Source organism: Dendropsophus ebraccatus, chromosome 2 (genome assembly GCF_027789765.1).
Source record: "Dendropsophus ebraccatus isolate aDenEbr1 chromosome 2, aDenEbr1.pat, whole genome shotgun sequence".
Classification (NCBI taxonomy): domain Eukaryota; kingdom Metazoa; phylum Chordata; class Amphibia; order Anura; family Hylidae; genus Dendropsophus; species Dendropsophus ebraccatus.
In genome coordinates, this window is record NC_091455.1 from 119,951,996 (window position 1) to 119,974,805 (window position 22,810).

The window sequence follows — 22,810 nt, forward strand, 5'->3', positions numbered from 1 at the left end:
TTTTTGTTAAAATAAAATCAGTTTCGTTGTTCAATAATTTAATTCTAACGAATCCATCATTGTGCAATTAAATATACTGTCAAAAAATAAATATATATATAAATATACATTTATTTATATATATATATTTATTTTAACAGTATATTTAATTGCAAAATGATGGAATCGTTTAAATTAAATTATTGAACAATGAAAGGGACTTTATTACAACGAAAATGTGTTTTATTAATTCAATATATTAACCATGAGAGGCATCGGCATACTGCAGAGGATCGCAAACCCCGGTAATAGCGATTCATGTAAACTGTTTCCGTGCTTTCCCAGATGTATCCAGAGGTGTTTGCATCACTTTCTTAAGATTTTATTTGTTATTTTTAGTTGAACCAGATTTCCAAGTAAATGACCGTATGTTTTGAGCCGCATGTCTATTTTTTCCCACGTCCGTAGTTTCATCCGCACATTTACAGCCGCATAAAAAATACAGCCGCACAGTTACATAGTGTGAACCTAGCCTAACATGTTATTTATTTATGTATGTATCTGCACTTTCGGTTCTAAGTAGTCACATAGGTGGTCCCACTCAGTGATTAGCAGCTGTTTGTATATATGCGTGCATATAGAACGCTTTCATCCACAGAGTAGGACTGTCCATATGACTAAGTACCCCAGAATGATCAGAGAGTTACATGAATGAAGGACAAGTTATCCGGGAACTTTTCCTACAAAACTATGGGGGACATTTATTAAGACTGGCATACTCATATGCCAGTCTTAAGTAAAGCTCTGCCCTCTTCTTCCCAGCCAGATTTAATAGAGGCATACGGTTCTTAGTAAAGCCGGATGGTCCTGCACCTGGCGCAGGCTTTGCACAACAAATCTAAGCCTGTTTTTTTTTCTTTTGGGGAGGGGTATTGGGGAGGGATATGAGGGAGAAAAAGGGGAGAAAGTAAGGAAAAAACTGTAATTAGAAAAGGTCAAAATAAAGTAAAAATGGAAATGTAAGTGTATTAAAGAAGGATGACGGAGATGATGGGGTTAACGGTTAAATAATGTGGCTATAGGAGCAATGACACAGAGGCCCTTTCCCTGAGTGCCAACACTCCCAGGAAGGTGTGTTTGCTGGCAAAATTTCCTGCCAGCCATGACTAGTCAGGCACTCCGGACTCCCCCATGCCTACATCGGTAGGTTTTACAACATATGTTTTTACACCCCTTTATAATTCCCCCCCATAGTGTTTACTTCTATGTCTGAAAACAGTGCTGGGGATCATATTGGAACATATTTACAGCTGTAAAAGCGTTTTTCTCATGATTGGCTCCCTTAAATAATGTCAACAAAACAAACTATAACAAACTTTAACCCCTAGATGACCCAGCACGTACAGTTACGTCATGTAAGTCTGTCACCAGACGACCCTGGACATAACTGTACGTCCTGGGTGTTTCTCCCGGTACGAAGCGCGCTCCGGAGCGGAGCGCGCTTCATGGCAGGTGGGGGACGGCTCCACCAGCAGCTGGCACCTCACCGTTTATGACACGCTGCAGCGATCGCTCTGCAGCGTGTCATTAACTCCTTAAACGCTGCGGCCGCTGCTTTTAAGTGTGACAGACGGAGTCCCCTGTCACTTACTGATCGGGACCCCCGCAGTGTGACTGCAGGGGTCCCGAACGTTGAAACGGACCTCCGGAGGTCTCTCACCTGCCTCTGTGCGGTCCGATCGGCGATCTGCTTCACTAAGCCTGCACAGGCAGGCTCAATGAGCAGATCGCCGATAACACTGATCAATGCTATGCCTATGGCATAGCAATGGTCAGTGTAGAAATCACACTAGTGTATGTAAAAGTCCCCCAAAGGGACTTCAAATGTGTAAAAAAAAAAAAAAGAGTTAAAATCAGCCCCTTTCCCATTATATAAATAAAACATATAAAAATAAATAAATAAACATATAATATACCGTAGCGTGCGTAATTGTCCGATCTATTAAAATATAACAAGCGTCATTTTGAACGGCGAACAGCGTACACGAAAAGAGGGAAAAAAGTGCGCGGATTACCGATTTAATGTTACATTATATATAAAAAAATTTTTTATAAAAAGTGATCAAAACGTCCGATCTTCACAAATATGGTATTAATAAAATCTAGAGATCATGGCGGAAAAAATTACACCCCATACAGCCCCATAGGTGAAAATATAATACCGTTATAAGCGTCACAATAGGCCCATTTTATTAATAATTAATTGCCAAAAAAAAGGATTTTGTTAAAAAATATATATATGTAACATTAGAGAATCTGTGTAAACCTGCATATGGTTGTGTTTGGACTGACCTATAGAATAATGGTATCATGTCGCTTTTACCATATAGTGCATTAGGTAGACACAGGAACCCCCCAAACGTTACGATATTGCATTGTTTTTTACGGTTTCACCTATTTATATCCTCATAAATAATATATTTGGAATTCCGTCATACATGTTATGGTAAAATTAAAGACGCCATTACAAAGTACAACTATTCCTGTAAAAAACAAGCAAAAACATGGCCCTGTAGATAGAAAACTGAAATTGCTAGAGCTCTTAGAAGGGGAGGAGGGAAAAACGAAAGCGCAAAGATCAAAATTTGCATGGTCCACTGGGTCATTTTGGGCCTGGTCCTCAAAGGGTTAAAAACATGTACATTCCATTTTTTTGCCAAGAATATGGCTGTCTCATGGGCTGTGTTTGCTATTTTAGTACTTTCTAATAATAAGTATAAGCTTATCACACTCAATAGGACCTTTGTGTCACAGTTATTTTATACAAGCAACCAACTTTATAATACCTGTACCCAGATGGGTTTGCGCAACAAGTAAAAAAAGTTATGTAACTACCTTCCCCCTAGGCGTTTTGTGCCACATGATAGATAGGCATTAACGATCTCTCATTAATTATTATGAAAAGGGAGGTTGTAATATGTGCTACAGTAGTAAAGCTTTCTGAACCTCATGAAACCCTGACCAATGCTTTAGCCAGCTGCATAGAATTAAAATATAAAAAAATATATAATTGTGAAATATACACCTTTAAAAAGGGAGTTGTGGGCCACTGACAGCTTCACTCAACAACTTTAATGTGAACACTTATGGCATTAACATGCTCTTTACAAGTGCACATATTGCTTTAAAAGAGTCCAATTACATCACAGCTCATATACTGCTCTCTAAAAACCTGTATGCTTACACTCATAAGGCAGTTCTTTTATTTGGTTACTCATTTTGATACCTAGCACTTATAGTAACAATGTAACCACAAATCACATAAACAACATGAAAAGTCTATGACATTAGGTAAATTACATATTACAGCCTAGTGATACATAATTTGACATTTGACGAAAAAAACACCTTCCTCTATTTACTATGATTTTTCTAACTGAAGACCAAATTTCAGTTATTGAGTGAACAAAATAAAAAATACATTGACACCTGGCCAATAGTTCTAATGGTAAATGGACGTTTATCAAAGGCTTAAAGGCTTTTTCCAGGGACAGAGAATGATATTTGGCACATTAAACATATATTTTTTTTTATTTACCCTGATCCTGTATTGGGTGGCAGGTATTGTCGTTGTGACGGCTGTGGCACCGGTCTGGACCGCCGCCGTTCCCCTCAGTGACTATCAGCACTAGTGGGTATTAGCTGCCGATAACAGCTGGGAGGACTCATACTGTATATACAGCAGATTGTCCCAAGCCTGGTTTATACAATGTTGATGGCTTCAGGACGAACGTCAAATGGTTAAGGATCTGAACTTGGATCTAAAATTGGTTGTTGGTGCTTTGTTGTAAAATAATAATTATTTGGATGTCTATAGTGTTTGTTGTTTACATGCTGGACAAATTAAAGTATGTGCCCGAGCCAGTGCATTATACATAAACTGGAAGAAGCTTCACTTAGTGCCCACTGACCCTGAAAATGTCACTGCTTAGGTTTTGTATGATCTGAGTGACTTACATTGCTGCTCACATCAAGGCCTGCTTGTTGGGTTCCTCTTGTAAACGGCAGTAACCATAGCAGCCCATCTCCAGGGAAAGAGCAGACAGCTAGTTTTTCTTCATTCCAAAACTAATAAGCCAAATATCTTTTGGGTTTTTATTTTGGATTTAGACATGGTTCTGTGTGTCTTTGAAGTTATTACTGCTTTATTCTAATGTTGTGGGAATTGGGAAACTATTAAGAAATAAAATTAAAAAAAAACAACAGAAAATCTCTCTTGACACAACAGTGCTGGAGTAAAATAAATGGTACATATTTTACTGTGAGTACATTTGCCTACATAGGATCTCTATTGCTGACAAACTTGAACGCAAATTATAATACAAAGGGATCTGCCATATGCAATATTCTAACTACTAACTATGTGAGGGGAATTTTTTTTTTTCGACACAGATGTTTTTATGCAAAATTTACAGCATATTTGTCAAATAAATAGTTTGTTAGCAAATTTAGCAAAAACCTCTCCAAAAATGTCAAGTATAAACAATGCTGATTATTACATTCCAATTGGCTTATTCATTGGCATGAAGCATTATGCCTTTATGTGCTATAGTCTGCATTCAAACTCATGGGCAATCTTGGGTAAAGGGTTGGGGGGATGGGGGAGGATGTTAATCCCCAGACACCACTCACAAAGTTGAGTAAAAAACATTATAACTGCTGTTTCGGTTCTGTTCCCAGAAAGTCAATAATACAAATAGGAAACATTGTAATTTGTAAAGAAATGTACATTATACATGTATCAGACTCCTCACCTCCTCTCCTGCTGCATTGTGCACTGATCACTAATTCGCCCTTCACTAGTAAATCCTGCTCGGAGAGGCAGAGATAAAAACAGATGCTGCTTGAGGAAAAAGTTATAGATGTAACCTACTGAAGTGAGTGAAATGGGAGAGGGAAGGAGGGAGGAGGGAGAGAAAGACAGAGACTGCTGCCTCTAATGTTGTCATTCAGTATTGTACTCACAAATGACACTGATCAGTACTGCTATATAACACCTGTAAAATAAAGACAAGGAGAGAAAGGAACGCTGCGCCTCACACCTATGGCTGACACTAATGCCTCTCAGCTACATTTGAAAACCAACGCTAGGATGTTGGTATAAAATGTGATCTAACCATATTGCCCCATGTACCACATGCAGGTCCCCTGATTCACACTGTGTCAGAGACCAACATCCTGGTGTTGGTTTTTAAATGAAGCCGGGAGGCATTAGTGTCAGTCATAGGTGTGAGGTGCAGCGCTCCTTTCTCTCCTTGTCCATATTTTACGTTTCTCTCTTTTCTTAGTGTTTGCATTCCTCCTGGTAAGACCCACGTGACCACAATCAGCAGGAGGCACCTGTGCACACATGGCTAGTACCTCCTATCTTTCCCATTCTACCTCCAGGAGCAATGGTGAGTGACAAGACCATGTTCACAATTGTGTTGCTTGGTGGCAGCTTTCTCCATTGGCGGTGCCTGCTGGGTTTTGCGGGGGGCCCTTGGGGATTGGTCCTATGACATTGGGGTTGCAGGGCCATTCTATGGCCTCCCTTCCCTGTTTGTGCTCGCCTTGTGGTGTTAGCAGTTGCTGACTGAAACAGTGGTGAGTTAGTGTAGGGACTCATGTGAACCAGGGGACCTGCACATGGTACATGGGGCAATATGGTTTGATCATATTATATACCAACATCCTGGCGTTGGTTTTTAAATGTAGCCGAGAGGCATTAGGGTCAGCCATAGGTGTAAGGTGCAGTGCTCCTTTCTCTCCTTGTCCGTATTTTACGTTTCTCTCTGTTCTTAGTGTTCGCACTCCTCCTGGTAAGACTCATATGACCGCAATCAGCAGAAGGCACCTGTGCACACATGACTAGTACTTCCTATCTTTCCTATTCTACCTGCAGGAGCAATGGTGAGTGACAAGACCATGTTCACACTTGTGTTGCTTGGTGGCAGCTTTCTCGGCTGGCGGTGCCTGCTTGGTTTTGTGGGGGCCCTTGGGGATTGGTCCTGTGACATTGGGGTTGCAGGGTCATTCTATGGCTTCCCTTCCCTGTTTGTGCTCGTTTTGTGGGGTTAGCGGTCGCTGACTGACACAGTGGTGAGTTAGTGTAGGGACTCATGTGAACCAGGGGACCTGCAGATGGTACATGGGGCAATATGGTTTGATTATATCATATTTTGTGTGCGCATGTTTTGTGTGCGCATGTTCAGTAGCTATATCAATCTTTTCATATGGACTCACTGCAACTTTCTTCAAAAGAGTTGGCATGAGCCCAAAACTTTCCAGGATGCAGAGCCACAGGATTTGCTTTCACAATCTTTTGCCCGCCACTCTGGCAATACACAGTGATCTTGCACTATTCATTGTGAGATTGCTGTGTATTACTAAGTGTCCCTGTTCTTGTACCCTAGTCTATTTATAAAGATACAGACTGCTTTTGCAATCTGTTTCTAATACTTTACCTAATCCTGTGACCCGGTGCTGTAACGCGTTGTCACTAACATTACCAAGGTGGCGGCGCCCGACGTTACAGCAGCGGGACACAGGATTAGGTAAAGTATTAGATACACACTGCAAAAGCAGTCTGTATCTTTATAAATAGACTAAGGGACAGAAATAGTGTAGGAATAGAAAAAGTTAAAATGAGTTGATTGGTTCTCCTTAAGGCTATGTTCCCAAAATGTAAAAATAAGGCAAATAACGTTACAAAAAAAGCCTTAATTAATAATCATGACCATTAATAATGGTTGTTGTTTTGCAACAACGGCCATGATTTGCCTATATTTTTACATTGTACTAACATAGCCTAAAAGGAATGTGTTGCCTATACCTTTAAACCAGTCTAACACACTCTTTCTTTTTAATGATTTTATTATTGTTCTGCCCTCTTAACACATATTAAATTATCTGCTTTATAGCAGCTACTGTACATGTGATATGTACATACAGCTACAGTACCTGGTGTCTTGAGGTGACTCATTTACTCCTGTGGGTGGCGGCAGCACCCAGATTTGTGATGAGTAATGTTGCTGCCCTGTTGCCCCCCCTCCCCCCCCCCCCACACACAATAAGGACAACTTAAGTTAAAGACTATTTTGTGGTTCCACCTACTTTCTATACAATGAAAAACTTCATCAATTTTTAATCAACAGGACCAAAAAACACCCTCAAAGGCACATAAACTGATGTCAGATTCAAGTATAGGATAAGATAAGCTTTTCATGTGCTGTGTGGGGAAACACCAACTTCATTACTAAGGATACATATTGCTAGTAGCCAACTAGAATTTTTGAAAATATGACTGTTGGGCCCAAGTTCTGGACAAGATAGTTAAAGTTGAATGTTCTGGAGTGCATGGATAACGTATGGGAAGATAGTGTAACATTATAGAGCTAGTGGTAACATTGTTTAGCTATTGTGATTCACTAAGGCTAAGAAGAAAATATCACCTAAGTGCCAAGGGACATACGTGTACATGCGGTAAATTGTAAATTTAATTGTGTTGAACATAAGGAACAGATGCAGGTCTTCGTGACTATTCATAATTGGATATACATATTACATGCAAATGTAATCCGAGACTTAAAAGGAAAGTCTTTGTTCCTATTTACAAAATAAGAAGTAAAGTGTTGTTCAATATGACACAAAAGAAACATATAAAAAAGAAAAGAAACCTTAAGTTAATATTCTTATTTTGAAAAATGTGTTAACATTACAAATGCTCCTGGTCAGGTTATTAAAGTTTTTGATAGGTGTATTTCTTTTACTTAATATTATGTCATACTGTGGAACAAGACGAAATAGTGTTTTTTGTAAAAGAATATAAGAAATATTGGGACAAATGCATGTTTTCCCAGCACTTTGTTTAGACCCACCATATACAAAGTCAGATCTTATTTCAGAAATCTTAAAATGTGCTAGAGATAAAAGGAGGAAACAATGAACAGATGTAAGAGCTCTGTATAATAAAGGCTTAACAATAAAGATAATAGAAAAATTAAGTTGCAATTGGAAACCAGCAGAAAGCAAAGTATGAAAAAAAATCAACAAATCATATTAAGGCTATGTTTGCACAACGTTTTTTCAGCGCCGTTTAAAATTACGCCCGTTATTTTAAGTTTTAAATAATGGACGTCATTTAGCTGTCTGGTCTCCCCTTAGTGTAATGACTGGTGTGTGCACATTATTTTAGTTTGGGGTTTCTAATTGCCCTTTGGGTGTGGCTTATTTGAAAAGTCCATTGAATTTAATAGTAAAAACAGAGTAAGAACGGTGTGAAAATAAAAACTGTGTGAACAAGTAATAAAAAACGTCCGCTGTTTGCAAAAGACGTCCGAAAATAATGATCATGTTCATTATTTTGACGTACACGGTAAAAAGTCTGTTATTAAATATATTGTGTGCATTGTACGTCCGTCTTCCCATTGACTTCAATGCATTGCCATTGCAGTCAGTTACATCGCGGCAAAAACTGACGTTTTTTTAAATATCAAATTCGAATGCCTTTTCTCTATTTTCAACGTTGTGTGAACATAGCCAAATTGTGATAATTTGAAACCTCTTTGACCCAGTATGGAGGAATTTATCTAAAGTCCTACTTTTTATCATTGCTCTTTTTAGTATTGCACTTATAATTGAGTATATATAGCAGTGAGGCCCAACTGGTGGCGGGGACCACATGCTGCTCTCATGTGCTTGATTTACACTAGCCAGAGGAAGGTCATTTAAAAGCTGTTGCTTCCTTCCCCAGGTATGAGCAATCCAGTATGATTTTTTGCTAAATTATAAAAACCTAAAAGCTACACAGCTCCTATTATGAGGCACTGTGATATATTTCACATCTCAAATAGTTGTGTAAATTTTTGCATATCAATCAATTATTTGGGGCTGTTGACATCTGCCTTATAAGGGACTTACTCTGGATGATCACTGTAACAATACAGATGTGTCTATGCATCTACGTAGAAAAAAGCTGTGTAAAACAGTCATATAGTACAAATTGCATCGGTGTTGAACTTGGCTGAATGTGATGTTTGGCCTTTTGTTGAAGTTAAAACCTCCTACAACATGTTGGGTTGACCACTACTGACCAAAAAAACAGAAAGTGCAACAGCAACCTACAGGTGCAAGTGCTTACCATATATACTCCCCCCAGCGTACACACGATAAAAACCTGCTCTATAGATATTAAAAAATGAGGACCTTAGCAAACTATTTGATCAAACAGTGTACCATGTCACCAGGTTAAGGCATTAAGGGTTGACCACTACTGGCATATAGATTAAAGGGATTCTGTCAATCAAGGCTTAAATGTGGGAAGAAGTCAGCTTGAAAGTGATAATAGGTTCCATTTGACTATTTGATGACAGTACAGCTGTACATCATCAGTGGTACTGAATTTAATTTGGCTCCCTAAGATCTTGTCACAGGAAGCCTAACTGTTGTCATGGCAGACAAAGGCCTTCTGAAGGCTTCAGTGGCTGCCATGACTGATCTGCTAATACAGACTGTACCAGAAGATCATCACTGAGTTAAATAACAATCAAATAATTGCTTGTAGATGTTCCCTGTGGGGGAACTTAAAAAGTAAATAAAATAAAAAAGCCCCCTTTTTCCATTTTTGCGATTTAAAAATTGTATGAAAAGAAAAAACTACCTATAAACATATTTGGTATTACCAAATGTCCAAACTATTAAAATATAACAGTGAACAATGTAAACATAAAAAACTGAATTGTGGGATTTTGGTCCCATCACATCCCAAAAAAAATAAATAAAAAAAAGATCAAAGGGGAAGATTTATCAAACTTGGTGTAAAGTAGAACTGGCTCAGTTGCCCCTAGCAACCAATTAGATTCCACCTTTCGTTTTCCAAGGACTCTGTGAAGAATAAAAAGTGGAATCTGATTGGTTTCTAGGGGCAACTGAGCCAGTTCTACTTTACACCATGTTTGATAAATCTCCCCCAAAGTGTCTGATCAATGCCAAGAAGGCACAGAAAAAAAAATATCCATTATGGTGCAAAACAACAACAAAAAATTAAAAGTCCCTATACAGCTTCATAGAAAAGTAAAAATTTTATAGGGGGTAGATAATGGCAATTGATATAATTTTGACATTTTTAAAGGTAGTAAAACATGATGGTAACTGTAGAATTTTGGTATTGTGTACAATCATGCCAACCTAAGGAATATAGATAACATGTTAATTTTACCACACGGAGAAAGGCATAAAAATGTCACCACCATTCAAATTTAGCAAATAGTTTTTTGTTTTTTTTTGTTTGTTTGTTTTTTTATTTTAACCTTAATACTTTTTGTAGTATATTTTATTGTAACATGAAAAATGTAATAAAGTATAACTGGTCGTAGAAAAAAAGCAAGCCCTCATATGGCTCAGTATATGGAAAAATAAAAGTTATAGCGCCTAAAAAGAGGGGGCAAAAATGAAAAACCAAAAATTTCAATTTCTTGTTTCAATAAAGGGTTATTAGGGTTATTCATATGATATTTTATCATGATGTATATTGTAATCCTCACAGACTACCAGTCTTCCATTTACTTTATTCATGTAACATGTTTTTGATTTTGTAATGTTCTGTTTGTTACCTTTTATCGCTTGTATAGCGCTTTGGAACCAAGGATGCTTTAAAAATGAATAATAATTATGATGACATTAACAGTCACCGATTACAACAAAGGAATTTGAGGAGGCCGTCTGTCCTCAGATGCGAACAAAGCTCCGGGACCGGACAGATTTCCCTTATCATATTATAAGAAATTTGGCCTAATAATCAAGGATCATTTCTTAGAAGCTTTCAATTCGCTGGTAAGGGATGGTGAGCGGCCCAACAATTCACTCAGGGCCTATATTACAGTTATTCCCAAGGAGGGAAAGGATACATCCCAATGTCATAATTACGTCCCATTTTTTTACTAAATGTGGACCTAAAATTGTTTGCAAAAATACTAGCGTCTAGACTTACCTTACAGCATATTATTCATTTGGATCAGGTAGGCCTTTCTTTCGTATTTTTAATGGCACCCATCAAGGATGCCCTCTTTCACCTTTGATTTTTATTCTCACCTTGGAGCCTTTTCTATGTTATGTTAGACGCAACCAGGATATTAGGGGATTTGTATTAAACAGGCATGAACACAAAGTTGCAGCGTTTGCAGACGATTTACTATTTTTTCTTTCAAATCCAATTATTTCTCTTCCTAACCTTCTTAAAGAATTGGCACATTACAGGGAGCTTTCCAATAATAAAATACATTTTCAGAAGTCTGAAACACTGAATATCGTACTCCCGGTTCCTGTGGTGCAGGGTTTATCTTCTTCCTTTCCTTTTAAATGGAATTCTGTTTCACTGAAATATCTGGGAGTACACTTGACCCCCAAAACATCACAGATATACAGGGCAAACTTTCTCCCTCTTCTTGAAACCATCTAAAAAGATCTGGATAAATGGCATAAAGGGACCTTTTCATGGTTTGGGAGGTGCTCGATTATTAAAATGAATGTCCTACCTAAGATATTGTTTTTGTTCCAGGCCCTCCCAATATCAGTACCACCTGCTTTTTTTTAGATCTATCTCATCTCTCTTTACTAAATTCATCTGGGCACAGAGAACCCCTAGATTAGCTAGAAGTATAATGTTTCGTCCTAAGGGTAAGGGGGGGCTTGGGCTGCCAAATATTTATCTATATTATGTTGCTTCACACTTGACAAGACTAATAGACTGGCATCGCCATCAGGAGAATAAATTATGGGTTAAATTGGAACAGAATAGTATGGAGTGGGATTTGACTTCTGTAGTATGGATCCCAAGGGCTTTTCAATATATTTCTTAGCATCTGACAATTTCCCCAAAGCTCAAGATGTGTGATAAGCATTTATCTAAGGGCCATTTAGCTCCCCACCCCTCCCCGCTTTTCCCTGTCATAAGGAACCCAGAGTTTACTCCAGGAATTGAGGATACATTATTTAGGAAATGGCACTTGGCAAATGCAGGGCGAGCTAATGCTTTTATAAAGGAGGGGCACTGGATTACAACTGCGCATCTGAATAGAGTGACTGATCCTTGCCCATTGGGCTGGTGGCAATGTTTTCAACTGAACCATTTTCTGAACTCTTTGCCTAATGTTAGAAGGTATGATAGACCTTTAACAGATTTTGAACGGTTATGCACGGGAGTGGGTTATCTGCGTCACTCTCTATCTATTATTTATTTAGCTCTTTGTGCCCTCACGAACACCATCAGTCCTCCTTATCTGTCAAATTGGGAGAGAGATTTGGAGATGAAACTGTGGAAAACTCGCATTTTTGCACTCACCCATACTTCCTCAATTTTGAGCAGATATCAAGAAACTAGATTTAAGATCCTTTCTAGGTGGTATCGTGTCCCAACGTAGCTGCACAGAATTTACCCAGAAAGTCCCTTAGGATGTTGGAGGAGGTGTGGGGAGGAGGGAACACTTATTCACACCTTTTGGAATTGTCCACGTTTAGATGGGTTTTAGAAAGAGGTGTGGAGAATAACTACTAGTTTTACAGTATATCCTTTGCCTTTTACACCAGCCTTGTTTTTATTACATCTGTCAGATATTCCCATGGGGAGTTATCGCGCTCATTGGTCTGTCTTCTGATTAATGCGGCTAAAGTATGTATTCCAATGCTATGGAAGAGAGTGAAGGTACCATCTGTTAAAATGTGGTTAAATACACTATAATAGATTTCTAGATACCTGGTTTTTCCTGGTGTCAATATAAGGAATCCACTGAATATAAAAGTATAATGGACATTTAGAGAGGAGAGGAGGGATGGAGGGGTTGGGGTGTTTTGTTAGGCGTGTGTGTGTTTTTTTTTCTTGGGTGGGAGAGGGTGAGTGGGTTTACATGTCTTTGTATAATTGTGGGGGGGTATGTATTTTACGTAATTATGGAAAATTTAATAAAGGAGCAATTTAAAAAAAAATTAAAAAAAAAGCTACAAAAAACATCTGTTGTTTCATTCAACCCAAAAGTGACTATATAATTTTTAGTTTGTTCTTATTCAAGTAGTTTAGTTACTCTACAAAATAAGAAAAAGGACTGGAAAAGAGAAAACGCTCTATAATCTCCAGTAATTCTTATAATACTGTACCATTCCCTTTATGCTGCCATTTTAGTCTGTTCTTTAAACCTCAGCTTGGCATTAATGTTTTCAGTCTTCATTAGAGCAGTGATTATAATCCCTTCATATTTACTTTCCCCGCTCATTAGATCATGAGACATCCCTAATGGAAACATTATTTGCATTCCACTGACATACACCACTCAATGTATGAGCTCATAATTCTGTTTTGTCTAGAAATGTGGCAAAAGATATGCTTTAGATTTCACTCTTCCAATTTACAGGATTAAAATAAAAATCTACAACCATATACAATATCACAAATAATAGTAAAATGTGAATGTAGAAATTCTGTTTTAATAGTTGAAAAAAGCCAATATTTATGGAATATAGTCATAAGAAAGATATGCAGAGTCAACTGACTTAATGATTTTTTTCATGTTTCCACATCTTTTATACATTTTGATAAATTATATTTATTTCTTTATTTAATTCTAACAGATATAACAGAGAAATGAGTTCAAATTTTACAGCTTAAATGGGTTGTCTGGCCAGGACCCCTTTCAGCGCTGTGGTCTGGGAGGGGGTGAGTAAAAAAGAATTACATACACTTACCTTCCTGACTCCTGCGCTGCTGCCCACCTCTGTTGTGCTCATGTTTCTGGGTTCAGGATGTGGCGTAGCAGGCTCTCTCAGTTTAGCAGCTGTAGTGGTGTCCCCCGCCATGTGGCAAAAAAGGGGTCCTGGCTGGACAACCCCTTTAATATGAAGAACGTAATAATGATCTGTGACAATGGACACACCCTGAACAAGTACCACTCACATGTATGACACATGTGCCACTCACATATAGTGTGAAAAGTATCCCAAACTTGTGCCAATTAGAAACTAAATAAACAATACAAATGTGCCAATCACATGCAATACACAGGCATATATATATATATATATATATATATATATATATATGCAGGAAACCTGTCCTTATCAAGGCCACAGTAACCTCCCCACAGCTTGTAAATGACAAATCCTACTTGATGACCTGCTATGGCAGGAAAGGCCCAATTCACCTCAGCACCTTTGTGTTGCCACATGTCCAGCCCTATAGCAGATGATCCTGAAGGTTTTCACAATTACACTTAGTTATTGAATGTTAAAAGAGGAGCCTAAAGCTTAGGCTCATAAATACATTGAGATCCTTTCTGCTTAAAATACAAAGATGAAGTAAGAGATGACTTCCAGTACATGCTATGGTGTAATTCCAAAATCAGATTATTATATGAACACAGCTGACTGTGGACTAACTGAGTGGAGATATTCTAATTATTGAAACTATGGTGGAGACGATGGAGATCACAAAGCTATATATGTGTAGGTGTGTGTTTCAATTAATCTTAAGGTAACTGTGCAGAAAATCATATCTTATGTAAATACTTGCCAAAAGTTACTGGGGGAAGAGGATAATCTATCTGCGTACCAGACTGCAAAAAGCTGCAAACCACCATTTTTTGAAGTCTGCGCCTCTCAGTCCTGGGAAGTAGAAAAGGAGGGGGGTAGAGTTTATAACAATTTACACCTGCATGCCGCTGACGTAGATTTCAGTGAGGGAGCAAGGGCAGCTGAGTTACGCCAGGATTTTTGTAGAAGTGTGCACCTGTCAGGACCGCGCGTCTGGCTCTCTAACACTGCCGATGGCGTCCCTGGCCTGGCCAGTTGCTAGAGGCGTGCTGACGACGTCCCTAGCAGCCAGCCAGGGTACTGGTGGCGCTTCGGCGCTTCTGTTTGATGTTGCCATGGCTGGGGCTACACCAAACTTCGGGTGATCAGCATTAGATGTTGCAGGCACCGCCAGTCAGAGGTCAGTGTTGCCTTGGGGCTGGAGTCTCAGCCCCAATCACGCCTGGGGCTGAGATTCCAGGTCCCATAAGTATCCTCTCTTTCCCTTGTTTCCTTGCCTGTGATTGTGCCTTGTTTACTAGTGTATCTTGACCTAGCGTTATATCCTGCATTGTATTTCTGGTTATCTGACTTCTGCCTCCTGACCTTTTCACTATACCCTTAGATTTCGTTTTGTATTGTGACGCTCCTTTGGTATTGACCTGGACCTCTGACTTTGCCTTATTGTGTGTGTGTGTGTTTGTCTTGTTTCGTTCTGTGTTGCACTTGGATTAGGTCAGGGTTTGTTGACCAGTTGTCAGTTGCCACTTAGGGCTCCAGAGGCAAGTAGGCAGGGACAGCAGGGCAGGTGACAGCTTCAGGGCTTACCTGTCCTTGCGTTACCCTGTCCCTGATTCCTTACAGAACCACTACATAAACTTAGTTTGCCTGTGTGGTGGGGCATATGATACGCCAGTCTTAATAAATTCCTAATTATCCATAGGGAATAATTCCTTCTTATCACTTTTAATAAAGGGTTCTGCCCCCTGCCCCTTTAGCTCCCACCAGCCTCTCAGCTTACTATGGAATGAGTGCTATAGTCCATTACACCAGAATCACACATTTTTCACTTTTTTAAGCTTCTTCTTCTGTTCACTGTTATAGGAACTTGTAAATATATGAACAAGAGGTGATCAGAGCAGAGAGCCAATGGCTGCTTGCTCTGTCAGTCCACTGTACCCATTAGAAGCCCTTATGGTTAAATACATAGGTGCAGGAGTAGACTATCTTCTAACCCCTTATGTACTGCAGTGTGTAGGTGACCCTTAAATCCGCTTACATGCTGAAACACAGAAAAGGGTTAAAAAGCAGAAGAAAAGGAGACCTCTGTGTCCACTGCTCATGCACTGATAACTCCTGACCAGCTCTGCACATTTTCTTACTTGATTGTGGCAGCCGGAGAACAGAGGTCAGGGGTTATCAGAGCAGTGAAGCAGAGATCTCCATGTGTTTTGCTTTTTAACCCTTTTTTGCATTGTAGCATGCAACACACTGTAGTACATAGAGGATTAAGCAGAAGGACACAGGCCGGCTCTTATATTCCCTGTGCATCCCCAGGCCCCCCTGCAGCACAGCCTTATAGCTGCCTGGCCTGCCTCTATGGTAGCTAAGCCACTGACTCTAACAATCTTTTTTAGTATGCATTAAGATGCATGTGCAAGAAGATACAATTTACTCCGCTAAAAACACCTACAAATTTAAAAACAATGCAGCATTTTGTAAGTATTTTATGCTTTTGCTGATGGGAAATATTTCTCCTTATTGCTGTTGAGTAAGCTCCCGATGTGGTGAAATTTAAGGGGAGGAGGAATAGTTTTTAACAGCTATGGGTCCATTACACTGGTGTATACTGCAAACACACACCTTTGATAACGAATAACAGTTCACTATACGACCGCTGGTTAGCAGATGATAAATGATATTTATAGCAAGGCTAGAAAATGGGGCACACCACTGGGTGAAAACATTTAGGTACCAGATAGAAAAAAGTAAGCTTAGAATTTACTCATCTAGTAGTGCATGAATGACACTCAAGCAGCTGTACTCCATGGTAAGCCGGGATGTGTAGCCACGAGAAACCAGGTATTTAGTTCAGTGCTGACAATCAGTGGTGTGTCCTAGAGATCCTGTACTTGAAAAAGGGTTCCAAGAGACTCATTGTCTTTGAGACTACCATGAAAAGAACTTATTTATGATATATTCATCTGAGCTGATCAATGTCTGATACACCATAGTGCCACGGATGCCCTATAAGTGGGTCACACCACTTATCCTCAGCACTGAACTGAATATATGACATGTTTTATTATGGGAAAATTAGGACTCAAGCTGAACTTTAAACATTGGCATTAAAAAAGTAATTAAAACGTTTTAACCATTAACTTTGGATGGGAAATATTGGGTCATTTATGATGATTTAGGTGGTCTTGGGTGCTTGAATGCTGATAGTGACTACTTCACTGTCATTGGCATTCTTAGGTTTATGATCAAATGACAAGTTGTGTTGCAAAAATGTCACAAAAATCACGCTCATATTTTTCTCTTCAAAGGAGGAATGAGGTTCAGTCATAATAGCTGCAATAGCCAAAACGGATAGTTTACTATTGGTCTCATACATTTTACTGTAGTAACAATGACGAGTGCATATCCTCTTTAGATTGTGAGCCATTGACATCTGTGCTTGGGTGATTGCTCTTCTCCCTGTCTGTTGCAAATGATTCATGACATTTTTCTTGGATACACATCTCATACATATTTGTTGTGAGATCTCAAAACTGCATCACAACTGTTCTTATTTTTGGCATTTGGCAGGGTTTAAAACCACATATGACTCAACTCTGTTCTTGACCACACAACTGGTTATGCATTTAGGGCATTTATGCAGCTTATATATTTGAGCTATGGACATTTTAGTATTTGATTCCAATAAAATGGAAGGTAAAATATGAACAATTGTGGTTTGGTGATTCACATTATCATGTGAATTATCTCATATTCTCAAAAGCTGGATACAATTTTATTGTGAACGGCAAGGAGAAGAATTTGGATGGAAAATGAAATTAAATACATTGTAAAACAAGTATCCAATATAGCAAAGCATATTTTGATATCTGTTGTGTTGTACAATCTATTTGCCATTTCTGTTACCTTAAAGAACTAAGGATCTTCATATTGGACTGAAGTCAGGACCCATAGGTGGCCAGTCTAAAACAGTACCCATTTTCATCAAGTCTACTTTTTGGACATTGTACTTTTTTGTCCGAGGAAGACCAAGTTTTCTTACAATTGGAGGCACATTTTGCTTTAAAATATTGGAATATTCTAATTTTATTTTTCCTGTAACATAGATAAGGTCTTGAGTCCCAGAGGCAGGAAAGCAAGCCCACAATATTATAAGGACCCTCCACCGTATTTCACTATAGTTTGCACTTTTCTATGAAGGCTAAATGCCACTTGTTAACACAATGTCAAAGAGCCATTGGTTTGGTTTTATTTTGTCTATAGAAAATTTTCCCAGAAGGACTGTGGTTTTTCTATGTAATTTTTTGTATGGATCAATCACACTTTTTATGCCTTTTTTTTTAAACTGTGGGATTGTCCTTGGCCTTTTCCCATAGAACCCTCGTTTGTGAAGTATGCCAGATATGGTTTAAGGTTGAGCCTATCACTCCAGTTGTCTCCAGCCCAGTTTGATGTTCTGCAACATGTAACATTGTATATAGTTTAATTGTCATCTTTGAACCAACTTTTGTAGGGTTCCTGCATCAATTTTCCTCCCTCTACCACACATGAATGGTTTCTGACTTTTCCATGAGCAGAAAACTTTTTAACAATGTCCTAAACTGTTGAAGCCAGAATTGCAAAGTCTTTCAGACAGCTTTGTTTGTGTTTCCCCATGTAAATAGGGAAAAGGGAATAAAACTGGCATCAAAGTCATAGGCTGATTTAAATCATGTGAGCTCAGACAAGGTTGGGGTGTGTGAGACTTATTACCTATTAATTAAAAATTAGTCTGATTTTGTCCTATTAAACACAGGAGCCATTCATCGTGTCTTGCCATTGTTTTCAACTTTGTAGAGAAGTATTTTTGATTCTGTACCTAATATCTAGGGGTTCAATTAATGTGACGTTATTTGTAAATCCATCTTCTCACTGCCTACTATCTGTATGTACTGTGTGCAGAATCTCTAATCTGTATTCTATGAGATGCTGCTTAAGGCCAGTTTCACACGTAATGGATTTGCTGTGGATTTCATGATGCAAATTCGCAGCGATATCCGCTGCAGATGACTTGCCTCTCATTTTCAATCAGATTAGATACTTTGATTGACATCCTGCTGCGAGTAGGTAAGTGAAAGCCCCCTTAACCCCCCGCCAGCCGGAGCATACATTACCTGCTTCACGCTTTGGCTTGCTTCGGGGGCTTCTGGTGTCTGGACCTCCCACTCAGCCAATCAGTGGCTGTGGCGGGGCAGCACACTGATTGGCTGAGTGGGAGGTCCAGACACCAGAAGCCCCGCCACAGCCACTGATTGGCTGAGTGGGAGGTCCAGACACCAGAAGCCCCCGAAGCAAGCCAAAGCGTGAAGCAGGTAATGTATGCTTCGGCTGGCGGAGCGTGAAATCCACTGAAATCCACGGAAACCCCTGAAGCAAACCGGAGTGTGGAGCAGGTAATGTATGCTCCGACCGGTGGGGGGTAAAGAGGGCTTTCACTTACATACTCACAGCGAGATGTCAATCACCCTGTGAGTATATAATGTGATTGAAAATCACAGGCAAGGGATCCGCAGTGATATCGCTGTGAATTTGCAGCGTGAAATCCACAGCAAATTCGTTACATGTGAAACTGGCCTTACACCACTTTGCCTGGCCTCCTGCTTAAAAGAGCCTAACCTTAAAGAGCACATTAACTAAAATACTGTAGGTATACACAAGGCAATACCACAACGGCCACAACATTATGCTTTACAAATATATTTAAAGCACATTGACTAAAATACTGTAGGTATACACAAGGCATACTACAAGGACCCTTTTATTATGCGTTACAAATAAACTTTGCTATACTATAAAGGCAAAAAATATGGCTTTTTTAAATGGTAGTGGACAATTTTTCTTTGTTATTCAATGTCTTCCAGATGGAATGTATTAAAGCAGTGTTCTCTCAGTTCCAAGACACTAAACTTAAAAGTATCTATTCTCGATCTTCCAGAAGCCATAAATTCCACATCTAGAATAATAATTAGCAGCCTGAATGTTCTCAATTACATGTAGAGGACATAAAATGTATGTACTCATTGTTAATTAACCAATGTGCCTCTTATTTCTTCCTTAGTCACTAAATGGATTTGCTCTTGTTGTGAGTACAGAAGGGATGATATTCTATGCTTCATCGACTATACTAGACTACCTGGGCTTCCATCAGGTATGTGCAATGCTCCTAAACAGTTATCAAATTGTTAAAAGTTGTTTATAAGTTTCTAAACTATAGTCCGTCCATGTTGCTCATGGAAATTTGTGATTTGTCATTGTCCTGTCTTTTGCATAAGGCGTAAGCCAATACAGTGTGATAAAAAAAATGAATGAAAAGAAAAAGTTATATATCCTACTATATGGGTGTACAGTGGAAAATGTTCCAGACTTCTATCAGCGGTTTACTTTGGGGAAGAGAAACAATGTGTAAACCGCTATTTAAAACAAACAACACTACTCATGGTGGTGGTGAGGGGGGGGGGGGGGTAGGTTTATGAAAAAGTTCTGGTTTATACAAAAGTCTTACATTTTTGCACATGAACATTTGCCACTTTTAAACCATTTAAATAGGGCTTAGCAAACATCATATGGTCACCCATGGATCAACTGATTTGATAGGATTCGTAGGATAGTTACCAATTGCCCCTATGCTAATGAGGGGCTTAGGCTGCAGCTCAGCCAACCTAGACACCCCCCCCCGTGCCGCTCACTATGCATATTTAAATATATTTGCATATATTTAATATATTTAAATATATGCATGGGAGGGGACAGGCTAGGCAGCACAGAAGGGGGTTGCTACGGGCATGCCGAAGGGGTTGCTCCGGGCCGCCCACTATGCATATTTATATATGCATGGTGAGTGGCAAGGGAGGGGGCAGCATGGGAGGGGTCAGTCTGGGCGGCCCAAGCTGGTGCTCCAGACTTAGGGTGATGTCCCAAATGCTAGGGACAGTTAGAATACTATTAGCAACTACCCTACAAATGTGGGGGAGAAGAGAGGATTCATTACCAGCCCTGCTGTCATCAGGTATAGGTTTTCTGAGGTATATCAGCAGGTTCATTGTGCTAAACCTGCTTAACAAACAAGGGAGATTGTGGGAAAGTGTGTGCAATATTGCATGGGAACATAGTTTAGAGAGAAAACCAGGAAGTAATTAAATCCATGGGAAAGCAGAATGGTACAGTAATGTTTAGTGCAGTTACTGTACTATAAACAGCCAATGTGTGCTCCTTTACATGTATGAATATGGTACACATCTGATTTTACCAACCCAACTTTGCTTCATGACACAAGCCTTTTAAGAGGTGTGTGCTAATATATTTGGTGCATCTTACTGTAGGGTAAGTTGTGAGAAGAGTACAGTAAACATTAAAAAATGTATTCAATAGTCACCGATTTACCATCAGTGCTGTTTTGGCAGTGCTGTGTTAAGACGCCAATGTCAGCATTTAAGCTTTGTTTTAATACATAGGAAATACCTGCCCCAGCCAACAATTGACTGAGAGGGAGGGAGCAAACAATAATGTGTCCTATATTTTTCTGTAATATCTACCTCCATCCTAAGCAGGGTTTGTACAATATTAGTTCTATAAATTCTCGAACATGCCATGGCTATATTCCTACTGCCACAATCATTATTACCTGCTGTCTACTTTATAAGATAGCCGCCTTCTCCGATATTTGCCTACCATAATGTGGATATTTATATTTAAGACATGTTTTCTAAGCCTCATTAATTCACAAAGTAGTAAGTTATAGTTGATAATAAATCTAGCATTTATGTTTGTACAAGGCTGCAATTCTTTAAAAGAAAAAGGTAAATTTTGAATGCATCATATACAAATATAACTGATTAAATGGTTTTTTTTCATGTTTTATTTTTTGGATTCAATAAAGTTCCAAAATAACAGTGTAAAAATTGTGAAAAAAAAATAGCTTAGGCTTCGATTTCTTTGTTGTATTGTCAAACTAAAATACCTAAAATTCATAAAAGAAAAAATTAAATATTGGAAACTTTTCAACCCTTTTAAAAAATATTTACATTGATGATAAACTGATAGCATATCTTACTATCTTACCAGTTGGGAAGGGTTTTCCTAAAAATCCTGGGAAAGCATAAAAGGCATTTGGCTATCTGTAGATGTTTAAAAATGTTAATGATACAGATTTGTGTGTTGGCCTACTTTGTCATTTTCAAATAAAAATACAGATTTCTCCAGAGATAATTGTACATTTTTGTAGAAATATACTTCATAAAAAGTTTCTACAGACAATGGCATCCAGTAAAGAAAACAAAGCAAAGTTAAATAAAATACTGTTATGTGCTCTATTATTTCTCTATATATTTCTGTAGATAATCTGTCAACACTTGGTTGTTTCTGCAAATCAACATGTCATATAATCAGCTAACAAGGTGGAAATGATACAATACGTATGTGATATACAGGACGTGGCATTAATATATGGAAGAAAAGTTATTAAGATTTTGTTTGCCATTTATTTGTTAAGCCATAAATAAGGCTTTTATCACAATGAAAAAAAACTAATAAAGTTTAATATGGAGTTGGAGGCTTTTATTTACGTATTGTTTATTATGGGACAAGGTTAAAGACAGACAGTTTTGACTTTTTTCCATTGTGCACAAGACTCAGGTCCCTTTTATGTGACTGAAACAAGTGTCAATCTAGTAGATCGGTGCTCATTTAGGGTGCGTTCACACCTACAGGATCTGCAGCAGATTTGATGCTGTGTTGAGTTATTTAAATGAAATCTGCTGCAGAAAATCAGCTGCAGATCCTGTAGGTGTGAACGCACCATTAAGGAACTTTTTACACAACTCAATCATGAAAGCAAGACAGAATGAACGATCGCTAGGTTGTTCAAGCAGCCCTTCAATTTCCTCATTATTGGCCATATATTCTTTTTATGGGAAGATGTGTGGCTAATTAATAATAATGTTGATAAATTTTTAGGCTA

At 38.7% G+C, this 22,810-nt stretch overlaps 1 protein-coding gene across 1 annotated transcript in view; it reads left to right on the forward strand.

Moving 5' to 3' along the window:
• Positions 1 to 22,810, forward strand: part of AHRR (aryl hydrocarbon receptor repressor) — a 204,714-nt gene that overhangs the window by 131,727 nt on the left and 50,177 nt on the right. Inside the window, exon 5 of the mRNA XM_069960270.1 lies at positions 19,913 to 20,002. Within this exon, the coding sequence (XP_069816371.1) occupies positions 19,913 to 20,002 (90 nt within the window). The remainder of the gene's footprint in view (positions 1 to 19,912; positions 20,003 to 22,810) is intronic.